The sequence below is a fragment of the Pteropus vampyrus genome, unplaced genomic scaffold (assembly GCF_000151845.1).
Source record: "Pteropus vampyrus isolate Shadow unplaced genomic scaffold, Pvam_2.0 Scaffold667, whole genome shotgun sequence".
Lineage (NCBI taxonomy): Eukaryota > Metazoa > Chordata > Mammalia > Chiroptera > Pteropodidae > Pteropus > Pteropus vampyrus.
Window position 1 is genome coordinate 733,694 of NW_011889448.1, and position 18,608 is coordinate 752,301.

Below are 18,608 nucleotides of genomic sequence, written 5' to 3' on the forward strand. Positions count from 1 at the left end.
TTTTTATCAAGTTATTTTTCTTATATCCCTCTTGCTATATTGGCTTTGCATTTCAGATAATACATTTAATCATAGCCCTCTATATTTTTATAAACTAAAATGAATAGTTCTAAATTAAATTTCATGTTGTGATTGTCATTTCTTCCTGAGGTGTGATATATTTTGAATTTGTGTTTCGATAGCGGATATTTTTAGGGGAGAATGTAAGAGTGGATTGCTGTTTCATAGACAGAATTGATTTGTAATTCGACTTTTCCATTAGATATCATTCATGTTTCTGCTGTTTGTTTTCATCTTTGTTTTTAACCTCATTGAACTCTTGAAGTCCACTCAATCTTAAACTTGTCTCCAGTCAGTTCACTATCTTTCTCAATTCTCTCTCTCCTTGGCCATTTGTAACACCTGCCCTGCCAATCCTAGCTTTGCTCAATCCACACACTGACACTTCCCATCACAGTCTTCTCCACACACCACTCTCTTTCAGCACTGTCACTTCGCTTTTATACTTCCCCTGGCTTTGTCGTCTTCCAGAGTTCCTGTTCATCCTTCAGTCACTACTCAAATGCCATCTCCTTAAATGAAGTTTTTCTACTTTCTTAGACTAGTTTAGATTCCCCTCCTCTTCTTTTCAGCTTCCACTGTGTATTTGTTATGTCATTAACATTTATTCGTTTATATGCATCTCTTGTTGTGGTAGTTGTTGCTAAGCCCATATCTGATATCCATTCCCCTTCCTAACAAGACCCTCATTTTGTTTGCGGGAACAATGTTCTTTTCTAGGAATCTCTTTTCCCAAGCTTCTTGCCAAGGAGATATGGACAGAATTTTCTTTTATTTCCATCCTCCTTCTATGTGCCAGGCACTGTTTGAAGTACTTCTCTTTATCTTAGCTTATTTAATTCCCTACAACGATTCTCTGAGTTAGATACAGTCATTATCCCCATTTCATATATGAAGAAACTAGTTAGTAAGTGGCAGAATTGAAATTTGAACCAGGGAGTCTGACCCTAGAAATTGTACTCCTTTAACCAATATACTATATTACCTTTTACACTGAGGAAGGCCACACAGTAAGAAATGATAGTGTGGGAAGCTAGAAGGAGAATTGTTTCTTGAAGGACTTGTCAACCTGTTAAGGCAGCCCTGGAATACCTCTCTGTGGACTTCTGCTTACATATGATAAATAAACCCATATCTACCTAACCTACTGAGGCGGGATTTTTTGTTCCTTATAGACAAATATAATCCTGATGGACTCCCACTAGACTGTTCTTGCATGACCAGTTTCTCTTCTTTTTATAAATTACTGTGCCTACAAAGTATTCTCATTCAAGAGTATTAATAATATCTGACACTGGGTGCTTTCTGGGCATCACACACTATGTTAATCCCTTTACATGTGTCATTATCTCCCTTCATAGTCACTAGAAGGAAGGCACTATATCTTTTTTAAGACTGAGGAAACTGCCATCGCCTGAGTCAGCCTGACCCAAGGCAAAGTTTGTGATGGTCACTCCTCTCTTCGTTCATTGTCCTGTGCCTTTGAATCTCAGGTGATCCTCTCTTCATGAAGGAAGAACTTATGAGTCATTCTTTCCATCAAGTATTATTTTCTTACTCCAAAAGAGATGGTGAATTTAAACAGATAAAGTAGCTCACACTAACTGTGCCTGATACCTCATGGGTTCTCAGTACATCTGCATTATAGAAATATGTTGATTACTTCTAGCTACATCAGAAGTTACATTTCTAGGGAAGTGAACATTTTTTTTAAACGGCTCTGGTAATTTCTCCCTCTGAAAACTGAATGAGTGTCTGATGTTAATAAGTGTTTCAGAATGCTGCAAAACCTGGAGGGAACACTTGGTCAAGGATCACAAATGGTTTTTGACTGTCTATATGTAAAGCCATCTCTAATCCTGGAGAGTTTACTTCACTGACAAATTTCTGTTTTTTGGTAAATATTGGCATACTTTTTGTCAAATATTTTCTACTGCCTGTTAAAATCGGAAAACAAGGTATGCATTTTAGATTTTAATCAAACCGTAGGTCTGTACTCATTTGATAATCTCTCATTTACCATTTTCCTATATTTTGAGTTTAATTTAAATAATGTGTTATATTATGTCATTACATTTGTCTGCTGGCTCTTATTTTGGATATTAAAAAAATAAATATAATTAAAATGTGGTAACTGTCTTATTCTCTCTAAACCCTCTATAGGCACTGTTGAACCATACTCCTCATTGGAATGTGAAGTGACATGGCAGCCAGGTTTCAGTTATCCAGAAAGGGGAGAATTTATTCTTCATGTTGATGAAGGAAACACACTGACACTAAAATGTGTTGCACGTGTAAATATTTCCTTTGATTATGATTTTTATTTTGAAGGCTCTGAATTGATTGGGGATACATATGTGTGTATAGAAGTTGGATATGTATGCTATGTTAGTAAAAATGGATTTTGCATGCAATAGTTAGTTAATTAAATGATCTTAGCATCTTCTAGCCAGTTCTCTAGCACAAATGAAGACTTTGCTAAAAAATTAGGTTGTTATCTAGAATTAATTTAGAAAGCCAGGACTTTTGTACCAACAGTACTAGGTTGTTATTAGAGCCTCTATAAATATATAATAAATACCATGGGAGCCACTTGAAATTAAATTATTTCATTAAAAGACTCCAAGGAAAAATAGAGAAAATTATACTTTTGCCCTACCATATTACGTTTTTAGTGTTCTAGTAATAATAATTCAGTATGAAATAGATCATATAATTTACATTGCAAGGAAATATGAAAAATTCTTATTTTTATAGAATGTACTTCTTGTAATAAAAATATGAATAAAGTGAAAGCTGTGATATGTTATTTTAACTTTCCATAGTAGAGCCCAGAAGGCCATAACTTCATGCCTCTTAATCATTAAGAATTCACTTTACTTGTGTACCAAGTTTCCCGCCCAATGTTCTTAGTAATTTAACACAAGTCAAATGCTGCTTTATTAAATCCTATCTCTGTCTCCAGGCCACGATCATGCTCTTACATATTTCAGTTAAGAAGGAGCTTATAACTTTAAGAGATAAGAGATTCATCCATTTTAATGATGGCAAGTGGCAGTCAGAATCAGTAGGGTCTTTTCACTGCTCTAGGTTTGAAATAAGCTGGATCCTACGGCTTTCACTGTGTTTTGTGTTTGACAAGTTTACTAATATAAATTTTCCCACATACACATCCTAACAAAGATGGGAGGTTTAGTATGCAATGTAGATTTAGCATTAATAACAGGTATCAATATTGACTAATTACTTTGTTGGGCATGATGCTAAATGCTGTTTACATATTACTTAGTTTAATCCTAACAGCTCTATAGGTATGTACTAATAACTCCGTTGATAGGTGAGGAAATAAGAGGATTCAAGTGGTTAATTAATTAATACAAGTTCACACATGAAGTAAGTGCTCTAGTTGGAATTTATATTGGGATCAATTTGTCTCCGCAGCCTTTGCTTTTACCCTCTGCTAAAATTTGCTTTCAGCTTTCCCTACACTAGGATTGGTTAAGAATTAAACTCTGAGATATCAGAATAATGAATTGGATTTTTTTTTGGTAAAACTTTGAAGTCTTTATGATTAAATGAACTGTGTAGTGTTGCTCTTAAGAAAGTAAAGATGGAGGTACATAAAGTGATTAAATAAAATGTTCATTTCAAATTTGCCATTAATTTATGCTTCAAATAATTATAAGAATGTACTAAAAGAAAAAAATATACTAAAACCTCCTAAGATAATAAATAATATATCATGGGTAAAATCAATAGGGTCTGGTGCAAAGAGCACTGAATGAGGAATTGGAAAATGAGTTGGCCAAGGGCTACTGTTTGCTTTCCTATAAAATGGGAGAGGTGGATAATATCAACATTTCCAAAAAGTGTTTTATGTTGCATTCATTCTGTGAAGTGATTTGTGTGGGATAAGATGAGGGAGTCCTGTGCCAAAGTAATTCTGTGAACCTCAGTGAACTACCTCCACATTTTCAGATAAGCAAAGTGTACATTATCAGCATGGTATGTGCTATGAGAAGACTTCTAGGAGCAATGTGCCTGGATAATCTCATTTGGCACATTATTTCCCATATTTAGGTGACCCTTGAACTACTTCCTTTTGCATAGCACATGGTAACACCTTATACATAGTTGGGTAGATGATTGCTTACATCCCCTCAGTGATTAATCTACATGATTCTCAGTCCTGGATTTACTTCCTCCACAGAGTTAATCTTACTCCTCCTGCTTTCTTCAGTTTAGGATACAATTTAAATATTCCATTCTATTTTCCTTTCTCTTAAGGACACCATAAAATCTAATAACACCTCATATTTCAGAAATTTCCATGCAGCTGAAAAAATTTGAGTTATCTGATAGGGTTAAAAAAAGTATTTACTGTTATTCAATTGCATTTTCCCTTTCTTTTTCTTCTTATTAGCTTGGTCACACCAAGGTCTTATTTTTGGAGCCAAAGATACTCTTCAATAATAGCCCTCAAGGTTTAACAACATGGAAGAAAGTCATACTTCACAATGTAGGACAAAACCATGCTTATTTCAAGGTGATGTATCTTGGAATTGAATCTAGATCAGATCACATTATAATTTGAATTATTTTTTTCTTTACCATGAATACAGTGGCATTAATACTTTAGTGTTTGTAAATTTGCTAAGGCTAATATTTAGACATTTTATATGAGATTTATCTGTGTACATTTTATCTACTTTGTTCTTCTAATTTCCCATAAATTTCATTTCTCCCTCATTTTCTTACTTTTCCCCTTCTCCTCTTACCCTTTTTTCTATGATTTTGATTTATTGAAAAAAAGATAGCTGATTTGAAGAAAACATTTAAAAAACATACTTTGTTGATGTTACATTCCATATTTAATTACATGCTTTTCCTTTTCTCCTCATTTTCACTCTGTCATCAGGACTGTTATGGTAGCAATTGGGACCTCGATCAAGACCATTCTAAAGATACTATATTTTTAGTTGCTGCTCCTGGGAAGTGGGAGTGTATAAAATGGTGATAGTTTTTTTTTTTTTTTTTAACTATTAAAATCTCCCAATAGTGATAATAGGTATTTGAGATCTTTCATTCAAGCTTTATATTTACATGTCTTATTTGGCTTGAATAAGCAAATGAGAATACCCTTTTCTACTTTATTGCTTCAGAATTAGTTGTGAAAGCTATTTGTTCCCTCCTCCCCAAAAATACCTTAACCAATTTCCCTATAAATTATTCTGGCTTAAAGCCTGGTAGATAGACCTAAATTAGCCTCTGACAAACCACACCATAAATCCTATGGTAAGTTACTTTTTTCGAATGTCAAAAATGATAGCTTAGACATCAGACTATCAAAGAAATAATAAAGAATAGGAGGATACTTTGTCATCTTGCCTCCCTACTAACTTTGCTTTTAGTTTTTAGGATCAGGGAAAAGGCACATCATCAAAGTAGTGTGTAGAACTTTGGCATCTTCTTTAAGAGTTATATCTCATCTTCGTAAATTTTGTAGAATCTTGGAAACACTTAAGACTAAAAACGTCATCTTCCTATTTGAATTGGAGGGTGCCACTAAATGTTTTGTCTGCTGGGTTATGGGTGCAGATCCTTCTTGAAGTTCAAATTATATGTGTGTCTGATCTTTGAAATTCGATGACAAAATCATCTCATCCTCTGTGCCTGGGTGTCCTCTCTCTAGGTAGTAGTTTGGAAGCTTTTCTGTGAAAGCTTTGGAACAGTAACTTGAAAGGATAATATAGCACATCTGCAAATTTTCAATTACAGATTTGTGACCAGAGTCTTTTGTCTACCATTAATATCATTCCATCAGAAGGAATAATTCCATTTGGGGGGCTAACTGTGCTCAATATCTCCTGTACACCTACCATGGCGGAAAAATTTGAAACAAAAGCAAAGGTATGCTTATACATATGTGTGTTGGTACTGTATATATGTCTGTGGATCTGTTTAGTTTTTTAAGATATTTGTAGTAATACATATAATGCTGTAAAATGTACACATATTTATTTTTAGAGAACTCGTCGTAATGGTTTCTACTAATGAAAATAGTTTCAATGTTATGATACTAAAGAGTAATTTTTAAAATTTCTGTTGTTTTTCTAGCAGTTGAGTTAGCTCTAAAGAAGAACAATTTTTAGAGACCTAAAAAAGAAGCAACCTTACCTATATCATCTATTATAAAAATGGTTAGCAAGAGGATTTGTAGAAAAATTTTTGGTGAAAGTTGGAAATTTCTACTAAGTTGAAATAGATGGATACCTTTCATCAATATGAAACATTTTTCAAATGAAATTGAAATGATATTTGGTGTCCCTAACTTGTGACAAGCCCTCACTAGTCATAGTGCCAAGGTTTTGTTTTTTCATGGCATTAATTAGATACCTTAGGAAAAAATAATCAATTTTGTAATGCTAATTCTAAATAGCTTTAATGACTATATGAATTATAGGCAAATTCAATATGACATTAACACTTATATTTTATAGCACACACCAAATGTTTTACTATTTTATATTCTGGGAATTAGGTAAATGAAAAGATACTACCTTGATTTTAGGAACATCTCTGTGTTCAATAAACAGATAAATAAAATGTGAAACATCAATCTAATTTTTTTTATTATAAACTCATGGAATAGAATACTCTTGATCTTCAATCTGATGATCAACTGTGTGCATTCACTCACGTCAAAAAATAATATGTACACTGTCGTCAGGTCAAAATGAATAGCTTTAGGTGTATCCCCCATTTTATCCTTCAGTTTCCCATAACAGTTTTTAAATAATATGTAGCTTAATGTAATAAATGCCAATTTGCCTGGCTCCAAAATAAATTACCTAAGAAGCATATCTTACATCTATAAAGAAATATGTTTTGAAAGATGTTTATAAACTATATATTGTGGTAAATCGCCTGAGATTTGAGCAGAATTTTTTTACATAGTATTCTGGAAAAAGTAAAAAATTATGGCTACGAAGTACAGATTTTACTAAAAGATTAATTCCTGCTATATTTTAGAGGAGTATGCTGTTTTTACAAATCTTACTTTTTTAAGATGCTAAGGATGCAAGATCGAACAAGGAATTATGTAACTAAATTCTTATTTCACTATCTTAATTTTCTTGGAAACGGTTGAGTGTTCAGGTAGTCCTTCGTTCAAGTTTTGCTGCTACTTCTTTTAAGTTTGTGACCTCAAGAAAAAGACAAAATACTTGGCCCTTCTAAGCCTTAATTTTCCTCACTTGGCAGTTAGGGTATTAATAGTAGTGACCTCGCAGAATACTGAAGATTAAAAAGGAGGTAATGTATTTAGCTCCATAGCTGGCTGCTCTCATTATAGTCATTGTGGATATTAGTATCATTCTATGGGAAGAAGTGTGTTTGTATTCAGTTTTCTATTTGTTTTAATTTTAATAATCCATTGAAATTAGATAAATACAAAAGGGCTGCAGAGAGTTTGAGGCAATGATGTCAAGTCAAATGGGTAGAACTCTGCAATCAAATTCACAAGCTGTCAGTTGGTCGCATTTGTGGTGGAGGTTTTTAAGAATTGAACACTTTACTCCTTTTAGGAATATCGATTCTGCATAATAAGAAATGTGATAATAAAACTGTCAGAATAAATCTCGTGACATTTATAATATGCTTATTTAAATTATAAAATGTTATATGCCAGGTTATACTTCAGCAGTATATGAGTATATTTTAATGTAGTTTTAACAGAGTTTTATATTTCTCCTAAATAAGGTTATTATTCACCGTGCAAATAACATACACCTTATGATTGGTGGAACTGTTGAAATTGCTGATATTGAAATCATTCCGGTGAGTGTGTTACCTATTCGTGTAATAATTTATGAGTGTGGTATTTTTTATTTGTTATGTGTCCTTAGCCCATTTGTGTTTAAAAAATTCATTATGTAATAATTTGACGTAAATTAATATATGTTATCTAAATAAGTCTTGAAGCAGAATATTAAATAAAGCTTTAAGAATTCACCACTGAAAATAAGTTTCAGAACTCAACCAGTTCATTAAGCCATCTGTAGTCTTCATCATGATCCTACTCTTTTTAGGAGATAACCACTTAACTGAATTTTGTGATTATTATCCCTTTACTTTTTCTAATTAGGTTACCACATATGTATGACTTCCTTAACCATTCATTATTTAGTTTAGTTTGTTCATTTTTGGACTTTATAACAAAAACCAACTGTCTTTGGTGTGTTGCTTTTAATTGAATATTGTGTTTCCAAAGTTTATCTAAGTTGTGTATGGCTGTATTTTATTCATTATTACTGGTGTTTAATATTCCATTGTATATTCATACTATAATTTATAGATTCATTTTGTTGTCCATCAGTTAGGTGTTCCTGGTTTTTTTTTTTTTTTTGCTGTTGTTATTACAAAGACCATAACTACGGGCATTCATATACATATCTTAGGTACATATGCAAGAGTTTCTTAAGGAGTGAAGTTGCTGAGACATCGAGCATTTGAATGTTTGACTCCACAAGATAATTTCCATATATTTTCCTCAAGTTTCCATTGATCCACATTCCAATTCTCCATAAATTACATTGTAAGGCTTAATGTTTGCCAGTATGTTAAGTATAAAATGATATCTCACTGTGGTTTTGACTTATACTTTCTAAACTATAATCATTTATTTTTTATTCTGTGTCCTGATAAAATTTTGTTCTATAACTGATAGAGTGCATACACATATGTTTTTCTTTTTTCTTTTTTTTGCCAGCCTTTTCAGGAATTAGATCTGGTCTCATTTACCTTAAGAAACTTCTCCTGATCCTTCAAAGCAGGCCCATATGCCCCTCCATTGTGACATTTATAAGATATTACAAACATCTTAAACTCCGGGAACACCTTCATTATAGCGATTGTCATATTAGTTTCAGGTTATCTACCCTTTTGTTTTTCTCTTTCAGTAGTATCTCAGCACCAAGCACCATTCTAGTGCTCAACTAAATTGAGCAGAAATTGATGAGGTTTTAGGTTGCCTCAGGTAGGGCCTTACTACTCATCTGCATTTAATTGCATCACCACAATTCTAGGGTCTGGCTTTAAGTTATAATTTTCTAACCTTTATTTTATTCAGTATTGCAGGCATGCTAAGTTCAGATAGACTGACAGATACTGAGCTAGCTTATCTAGGTCTGTGGTGACTCCTAGAGATTATTCCATTGCTATGGTGTCCCTCCTTGAACAATATTAGACAAGTATTGAGACTTTTTTACAACTAAGTAATTGATAGCACTTTACATTAATATATTGATCAATATTTCCTAATTATGTTGGATTTTAAACATAGCTGCCTAGCTACCTTTTAAAAATAATATTTTAGTATCATCAAATATTGTCAGCAATATATTTAATATGTATATGGCATGGCATTCACTGTGTGTTAACAATTAGGAAATTTTATCCAAATGAACACATGGGCACGGCCAGAATGGGATAAGAGGAGTGATTTTTTTTTGCATATACAAACCATCAAACTTTCATTACCCATATTAGATTTTACAAATTTCATCTGTACAACCGGGTTGATATTTTAAGTGAAACAGATAGTGGCCAGTTGACCTTAATGAAGTATTTTCTTTAACATTAGGATACTATTTCCTCTTTCTCTTTTAATGTTATATGTAATTCTTTTGCTAAGGAACTGTAAGGTATGTATAATAACTACCAGAAGGAGGAATCCTACAGAGTTTTGTGTATAGGCATATGCCTGGAATATAAGCTAAAGTCAAGATACATTCAGTAAATGTCCCATATATATTTTGGCTAAGTGTTAGGTGCTAGGGATACAAAATGAATCAGGCTTAAGGTCCACTAGGAGAGACAGATATGTAAACAAATAAATGGGCTTCATTATGTCATAATGTAAGTAAATATAAGGAACAGAAATAGTCCCGAGCAGTGTAATTAATTGTGGTTTATCTAATTTGGGTTTGAAGGAGGCATAATATTTCATCAGGCAGTCATAAATTAGAGAAAAGCCTTCCTGATAGAAGGGGCACCTAGATAAAGGCATGGAAGGGTGAAGTGTCAGCCATTGGTTAGAAATGAAAAGTCATACAGCTTGTTGAAGTATGAAGTGATGAGGTGAGAATGAAGCTAGGTGAGGCTGGAGCATGAGGCAGGAGAAAGTCATGGTGAATTTTATGAGCCCTGCTAATGAACTTGGACATTCTTCTGTAGATGGAGGAGGATCATCAAATTTTAAGACAGGAAGTTACATGCTCAGATTTTCAGTAAGTTTAATTGTGGCTTAGTTTTGGAGGGGAGAATTGGAGAACATCAGAATCTAGGAAAAAAAAATGAAACTGATGAGTCATTAGCATCATACAATTACATTAAAGATAAGAAATGAAGGACACAGAATTAATTGGATTTGGTAACTGATTATATATAGAAGGTCGGGGGAGGAAGGAAAATGTGACTAATTGTTATAGAGTACCCTAGTTTATGTCTTTGATGAACATAATAGTATAATCAGTATAATTTTTTAAGTATTTTATTTTATTAGTTTCAACAACAATATAATTTTTTTATTGAGGTATAATTGACATAAAATGTTAGTTTCAGGTGTACAGCATAATAATTTGATATTTGTATATGTCGCAAAATGATCACAATAAGTCTAATTAACATCTGTCACTAAACAGTTACAATTTTTTTCTCTTGTGATGAGTACTTTTAAGATCTTTCTTACAATATAATTTTTAGTTTACATTATTCTCATAAGCGATTACTCTACTTTCTAATTATTACTTTTTTTAAATTTTAGGATGTATTTATCTTCAGTGGCACCTATGTTGGCGCTATCCAGGTTATCCCATTTTTAATAAAAAATAAAGGTGTAACACGTGCCAGAGTGGAATTTAATCTAGAAGACTTCGAATATTTTTCAATGGAACTTAAAGACAAATCAAGTATATATTTTATACTATAATGATATTATTGTAAAAGTGAAACAGTTTTTAAGTTGTACAGAAGTATAATGCTAAGAAAATATTATAAGTCAAGGGCAGTTATTCTTGGCTACTTTTAATGATTCAGTGCACATTTTTCTTATACTGTATAACCTATCATGGTTTTATTTCTAGAAATACATCAGTATTAATGTCATAACACTTTGGTAAGGCATGACATAACTGTACTTATTAGTCGATTTAATATAGGTAAGTTAGGTATGTAATATATAAATGTATACTATAAATGCAAATAAAATTATTAATTGCTAGTTTTAATTGCTCATGAATTCAGATAAATGTCCTTGGAGAGCTCTCTCTATATATGTTTATTCATGTGTTAGGTATTTTTATGTTAAATTACATTTTTAAAAATATGTATTTTTATAAATGCATTTCATTTGTTTACTCTAGGGGTTGGCAAATCAAAGTCTGAGGGCCAATTCTGGCCTGACACCGGTTTTTATAAATAGTTTGATTAGAACACAGACACACTCATTTGTTTGTATATTGTTTATGGCTGCATGCCTGCTATAATGGTAGAGTTGAATAGTTGTGTTAGAAACCATTTGACTTGTAAAACCTAAAATACTTACTATCCGGACCCGTACAAAAAAACTTTGCTGAGCATTGGTTTAGTCATTTCTTCTTCAATAAATATTTGTTGAATAGCAATTATAGGCTAGATACTAGGCTTTGAGTCTATAAAGATAATAAGATATCTTACATCTTCTCAAGAAATGGACTGTAAGTTTATTAATTAGGGTCTCTGTAGGAAACAGATGACTCACTAAAAGGGTTTAACTGAAGAGGGTTTAATAAAAGAATTACCTATGGACATGCAAGCCAGGTTAAAAGAAACCAACAAGGGATGGAAGGAACTACTACTTCAAGGTCTGAAGGAGCAAGAAGAGGCAAGATATTTTTGGAGCCCTGGGCATAAATACCTCTTACCCTCGCATATCCTGCTGTTGTCTCTCTGTAGTTGAACCAAAAGCAGAAGCAGAAGAGCAAGGGGTTCTAGCTGAATCAGTCTGTAGAGGTCAGGACAGAGCAGAGCAGAGAAAGAAGGCTGTTGAATCTAAGTAATAAATGGAGACCACCTATTAGCAGTAGGTGAGATGGACAAAGAATCACATTATGGCCACATAGCATGACAAATGCTATAAGACAAGTCAGTGCGTGGTGCTAAGGGAGCATATACTAGGGAAGACTAGCCAAGAATCAGCAATAAGGAAAGATAATTTGGAGAATTTGATGCATAATCCGAGTCTCGAAGAGTGAAGAGGAGATACACAAGAAAAGGCTATATGTGAAAGGATTCAAGGAAAGGCCTAGAAATGAGTCAATATGTTAAGTAGTTCGGTATATATAGAGCATAGGGGGACAGGACTGGAGAGGCAAGTGCAACCCAGGTTACTAAAGGTCTTTTTGGAATTTTATCCTAGACGTTGGGCAGCACTGTTAAAGGATTTATAACAGGCAGTGGTATGATTAGGCTCACATTTTACTAATTTTCCTGTTGGAGCAAGGTTGAGAATGGGCTGGGGCAAAAGGTGGGGATAGGAAGGGCAAGACCAGAAGCAGGGAGAAGTGATGAGAGCCTGAACTCAGGCAGCGATGCTGGGGATGAGAAGGAGGAGAGCACAAAGGGACTGAGAATTTAGAAATTCTGTGACTTGGTTATCAAGTGCACATGGGTATTAGGGAAGAGGAGGAAGTCTCAAATCACTGCTGGGTTTTAACTCTAAGAGGTAGGTGACTGGATGTGCAATTTGTAGTTGATGTAACTCTGGAGAAGCAGGTTTAGATGAGTGTCCTGTGTTTGAGGAGACTGTGGAAGAGCCCAGGAATGATAACAGTAGGCAGTTGGAAAATACATTTGAAATCTGTATTCATTTTTAAAAAAAAAAATTGAATATTTAAACGTTAGTTGCTTTAACACTTCACACTCACTGGCTGCCCCATATACTCTCATGTACCTTGTTCAGTGGATCATAGACTCTTCTTGGTTATCCTGCAATGTGCCTTTCTTTCCACAATTCTGCTTTAGCCCTAGCTCCAGCCTTCCCTCAAGGCCAGGGGTCCCCAACTCCCAGGCTGCAGACCGGTAACAGTCTGTAGCTTGTTAGGAACCAGGCTGCACAGTAGGTGAGCAGTGGGCGAGCAAGCAAAGCTTCATCTGTATCTTCAGCTGCTCCCCAGCGCTAGCATCATCGCCTCAGCTCCACCTCAGATCATCAGGCATTAGATTCTTATAGAAGCACCTATCCCTGGTGCCAAAAAGATTGGGGACTGCTGCTCTAGGCCATTGTATCATCTTTTCAAATGCTTTCTCTGCTTCCAAGCTTTCCTTCTCGTACTTAATCCAGAGACTGGCCTCCTTAAAGATTTTATCAAACCTCTTCTGTGTTTTAAAAGCTTTGCTGATTCCCTATGACCAATAGTGGTGGTTCTTATCAGCCTGCTGCTGACAGTCTAGGAGGTACATAGGTTGGTCTTAATAATTATTAACAATTTGCAATAAAGTTTATACTTAAAATGCTCTGATAATGTATCTTATTATTGTAAATGTTTGAACACATAAATTGCCCTCCGTTGACAAATTAGAGTTGGTTTTTCACCTGATGGTTTTGGGATTATTTGATAGGATGAACTTATGGGAGAGGAAAAGTTGAGATACATTTGAGTATGACTTCAGCTTGTCCTTCCAGTCACCTCTCCATTACAGGCTCCATCAGTTCTCTCTGCTGTGGCCAGATTCTGTTCTTCCTCCCAATGGTGCTGGGCTTCTTTTCTCCTAGGATGCTTCCTCCTCTTCTGTCTCTGGTGCCTGAGATCCCACCCTTTTTTATAAATTAGCTTCAACCTCTTGAGTCCTATGAGTCATTAATCCCATCCCCATCCCTGTCAGTTGGTTGAAATTATTATTTTTTAATCTTTTCTCCCTTAGGGCATTGTGTAAGTTTTATTACAGCACTAACCAATTCCCACGTTGTATCAAAGGGTTGTGTACCCGTTTGTCTCCCCTAGTACGTTGTGAGCTCCACGAGGTCAAGGAGGACATTTATGGTTTTTGTTTTCTACTATAGTTGTCCAGTTTAGTGCTATGTACATCATTGGCACTCAAGAAATATTTATTGAAGCTATCTTGGATTATTGCATTTCACAAACTATATGTTTATATGTACTCCAAATATAATTATGAATATTTATCTATCTGTGTTATATTTTCCATATTCTACACATATATCCATTTTAGGTGGATATTCTTTGCTGTATAATAGGTATATCAATTCCCACGCCACCAACAATACTTGTATTAATATAAACTTAATGGGGTGTTTTGTTTGTTTATTGGTTTTCTACATTATGCACCAAGATGAGTGAAATTGAGTAGGATGAAGGAAGGTAAAATGAGCTGTTGATGTTCATTGCCAGAGAGGGATAATTGAAATTATCATCATTCCTTGGGGGTAATCAGAAAACTCTAGGGATAAAAAAGGATTGTTAGAATTGCTTAGATGAGGACAGAGGTTCTACTCTAACATTAGATCTTTGAGGAACTTCTTTTAGTAGAAGTTAATTTAAGTGGTTATAATTTTTGAACCTGAAGTTTGCATTACTGTTCGACAATTGTTTCTGTATCTCCACCCACTGCTTTTGTATCTGGAGGGATTTTATTTTGTTAAAAAGTTTCCATGTATAAAATTGTTTTTCTATTCTTCATGGACTCTTTAAGGCATCAGGGAAGATCTGTGTCTTCCCTGATCCATCTTCACTGGAGAGGGTGTCTCCCCACTTTCTCAGACCTAAGACTCAGTCAGTTACTTGACCTTGACCTTTATTCCTTTCCGCATTCATCAGAATAGGGCTGCGATTTGCTTCTTGAACTTTGGAGATTAAAAAAAAAATGGGTTTACTGTCTGTTTTGCTGATTGAATGTATGATTGTTCCATGTTTGGATATCGGTTTCGCTGATTAGAATCCTGGTATTAAGAGCCACTCTTTAACCCAGCAAACTCACCCAGCCCTGCACACATATTTCAGCAACTGCTTTTTTATTGTTATGAACATATTTACGAGGTTTTTCAGTGTTTCATTTCCACATGTAACAATAGTATTATAGATTTGCATCTGGCTCTTTTTTTTTTTTTTTACATATACTTTTTTCTGTCTTACAGAGGAATTCACAGACTCTGCATTTCCTGACATATATTTTTTTGAGTTAGAAGAAAAAACATCTCTGGAATGTGGCCTAGTGTTTTCTCCTAAAGAAGTAAGTTCAACTTTCTATTACTGATATTACTGGAGAGTGGCAGAGTTACAGATAATCCTAACCAAAATATTAAAGATCACCTAAGCTCTTTTTGCAGTGGGTCTTTTTCTCACTTGTGAGCATGCCTGGCTATACCCTTTAGGTCTTTAAAATGATTGCTAGAGGTGTCTGGTTCATATTTGCAGAGTGTCTCAACAACATAACACACAAGGAACCTATATAGGCTTGTGGTCCCTGTTATGCTCTCTAGAAAACTTAAGATATGACATGTTATAAAGGAGAGAGAAGTTGAGGCTTACCCCAAAATCCCTTATATTTGAGCCAGCATGTGCTTTGTATTTATCTTCAAATAGGGTATACTTAATGCTCTTGGAATCACTACCTGAAATACTGTAGATGTGCTGTGAAGATTTGAGAGGAGTTATAATACTGGTTCATTTTATAGTATCCCTTGATGTTTAGTGATTTAAAACTACAACAAAAATAATAAACAAACAAAATCAAAGAAAACACCTTTCCTGGAATGTGCCGGGGGAAAGGGTACCACTGGCAAAATTTCAGAGGTAATCTCTGATATGTTTTTGCTTCAGAGGTTCTGCAACAAGTGATAAAGAGAGAGCTTCTCACTACCCATGATATGGAAAGGCATGTTGCTATATCCTCTTAAACAAGAATCAAACTTCTATATGGCAATTAGCGTATGATTCTTATGTCAAAACATTTTATGTATTCCAACATAATTAGCATGATGCCTTGAACTAAGGATTAATTTTTCCTTCTTAAGTACGTTAGTTGGGATGTTTTTTGGGTTTCATGCACATGTGAGTCACATAGAATGATATTGTTTACAGAGTTGCCTCTTGTGTCTGTTCTAGTTTTAGCAAGCATAGTAGATGAGGTAGCCAAGGCTGCTTTTCTACAATTAAAGAAAATGAAAATTCTTTTATCTTATATACAACATTAAGTGTGCTCAGATGTATACTATACTGTATTCAATTTCCATAGGTTCAGTGTAAAGTAATTATTCACCTAGATTAATGAACAAAGATATTTAGATAGATACTATTTAGCAAGGTTATCGAAAAGAAAGTACATTTTTGCTTTTTTTGAAAATCATCTTATGGTGATTTTTCTTTGGCCTAATTTAGGCTCTCGGATAATGTCAGAATATAAATATTATTTAGATTTTCCTTTTATCTTTTGAATGAAGGATTTTGAAGTGCGTAATATTATCAAGGTGTTACAGTTATTCGTTGAATAATGCAATCTCTAACTTGTCTTTCTCATTCAGACAGAAAGCATAATTATTTGAAGAGATTCAGAGGATGTTATCTTTTTTAATTTTTAGAGTATCCTAATATATTTCGAAGCCACAACTTTCACATATTCTAACCAATTGCAAGTTTTGTCAGTATAGACTTGGAATCTTGTGTATCAGTGGTATTCTCTTCCTGATTTTTAAAGTTTATTGCCAAAATTAAATGGGAAGTTTAGAAATGTAGAAAGAAAATCTAAGCAATAAATAAATTATACTTAACAATGACCCCTGGTTATATTTTTGAATATCTCTGTTTTTCTCCCTTTCCCTCTCTCTATACCTATATTTCTACATCTGTAATTGTAATGAAATAATACTTTATGAACTATTTTAACCTCTATTTTTTTTTACCAAGTATATCAATTAAAGTGTTATAATCGCTTTTGTATTATTAAGCATTCTAAATATAATTTTATTTTTTAGGGATAACATATTGTATTATTTTATGACTATACTCTGTTATAGTTACTTAACTAATCCTTACTGTACTCTTAAGATTTTTCATTTTGAGAGGCTTTATAATTGATACTGTAAGAAATGTCCTTGTAGGTAAAAGTTAGCTTTCACATTGTATGTTTTCTTTGTATCTTCCTAGAAGTGCAATAGTTGGGTCAAACTCTATACACATAATTTAGACTGTTAATTTGTATTGCCAAATTGCTCTCCGAAAAGGTTAGGCCAGTTATATTACCTGCCAGTAACAGTGTAAAAATGTTGCTCATTTTCTTCTATCTTTGTGTGATATATATATATATATCACACAAAGATATATCTATATCTATATCTATATCTATATCTATATCTATATCTATATCTATATCTATATCTATATCTATATATATAGGTGAAAGATGCATTTTAATGCATTTCTCTGATTCTTCTTGAGTAACAAACCACCCTACAACAGTAATGACTTATTTGCTAATAATTTTACCCAGCCTGTACTATTAAAATTTTTTTAACTCCCTGGTAGGATAAGTAGCCTCTATTTCTTTTTTTTTTTTTTTTTAAGATATTATTAGCTATTTCTTTTGTTTTATTTTCCCAATAAACTTTGGAATAATTTTCTTGAGTTTATAGCTAAAAGTTCTATGGGGATTTTCATTTATGTTACATTAAATTAATAAAACATTTGGAGAAAAGCAATTTCTAATAAAATTGAACTTACTCAGAAATAAGATATGCTATTATTTTATTAAAGCATTTTATACACCTCAGCAAAATTTCAAAGTAATTTTTCTATGTTGTTTTGTGCAGTGTAAATGTTTGGGTTTGTGTATTTTTATACTCATATATTGAAAATAAATGATATTGATGAGGAGTAAAACTATCTCTCTTACTTTAAACTTTAATTACTGTAATTATCCTTCAATTTATTTTAGATTTTTCAATAATACTCTAATAGACCATAAATATTATTATATGTCACTTCCATTTTAATAATTATATTTTTACCAATATTTCTTATCATATTAAATTGTTTAGAATTTCTAGAACAAGGTCTGCAACAAGTGATAAATTATTTTCTTGGCTTATTTTATTCCTGATTTTCTGTGAAGCAATATAATATTTTAAACCCATGTTGGGAAATATCTTTCTAGTACTGATTTAACACAAATTTTAATCCAGAGTAGATGTAAATTTTTAAATCTAATTAAATTCCTATATGCCATCAATCATAATATTATTCGAAGGAGGAAAACAGTGTGATATATAGTTCAACATTATATTTGTATCATTAGTATATATTTTGGCACACATCAGGCAATTAATAAGAATTTATTCAATGAATAAATTAAATTGCAGTAAATAAATCTACACATTAATTTCTCAGAACTTATTCTGTTGTTTCTTTTGGATACTTAGAATTGCACTTTTTGAGGTAAAGAGTATCTACATTTTAATTATAAGTACACATATCCGAATTGCCACCAAAAAAACA

General features: G+C 33.2%; 1 protein-coding gene across 1 annotated transcript in view; it reads left to right on the forward strand.

Moving 5' to 3' along the window:
- The window catches only part of CFAP47 (cilia and flagella associated protein 47), a 366,407-nt gene that overhangs the window by 43,656 nt on the left and 304,143 nt on the right, over positions 1 to 18,608 (forward strand). The window contains 6 exon segments of the mRNA XM_011385160.2: positions 2,224 to 2,354; positions 4,484 to 4,606; positions 5,839 to 5,970; positions 7,822 to 7,899; positions 10,886 to 11,030; positions 15,254 to 15,348. Coding sequence (XP_011383462.1) covers positions 2,224 to 2,354; positions 4,484 to 4,606; positions 5,839 to 5,970; positions 7,822 to 7,899; positions 10,886 to 11,030; positions 15,254 to 15,348 — 704 coding nt within the window.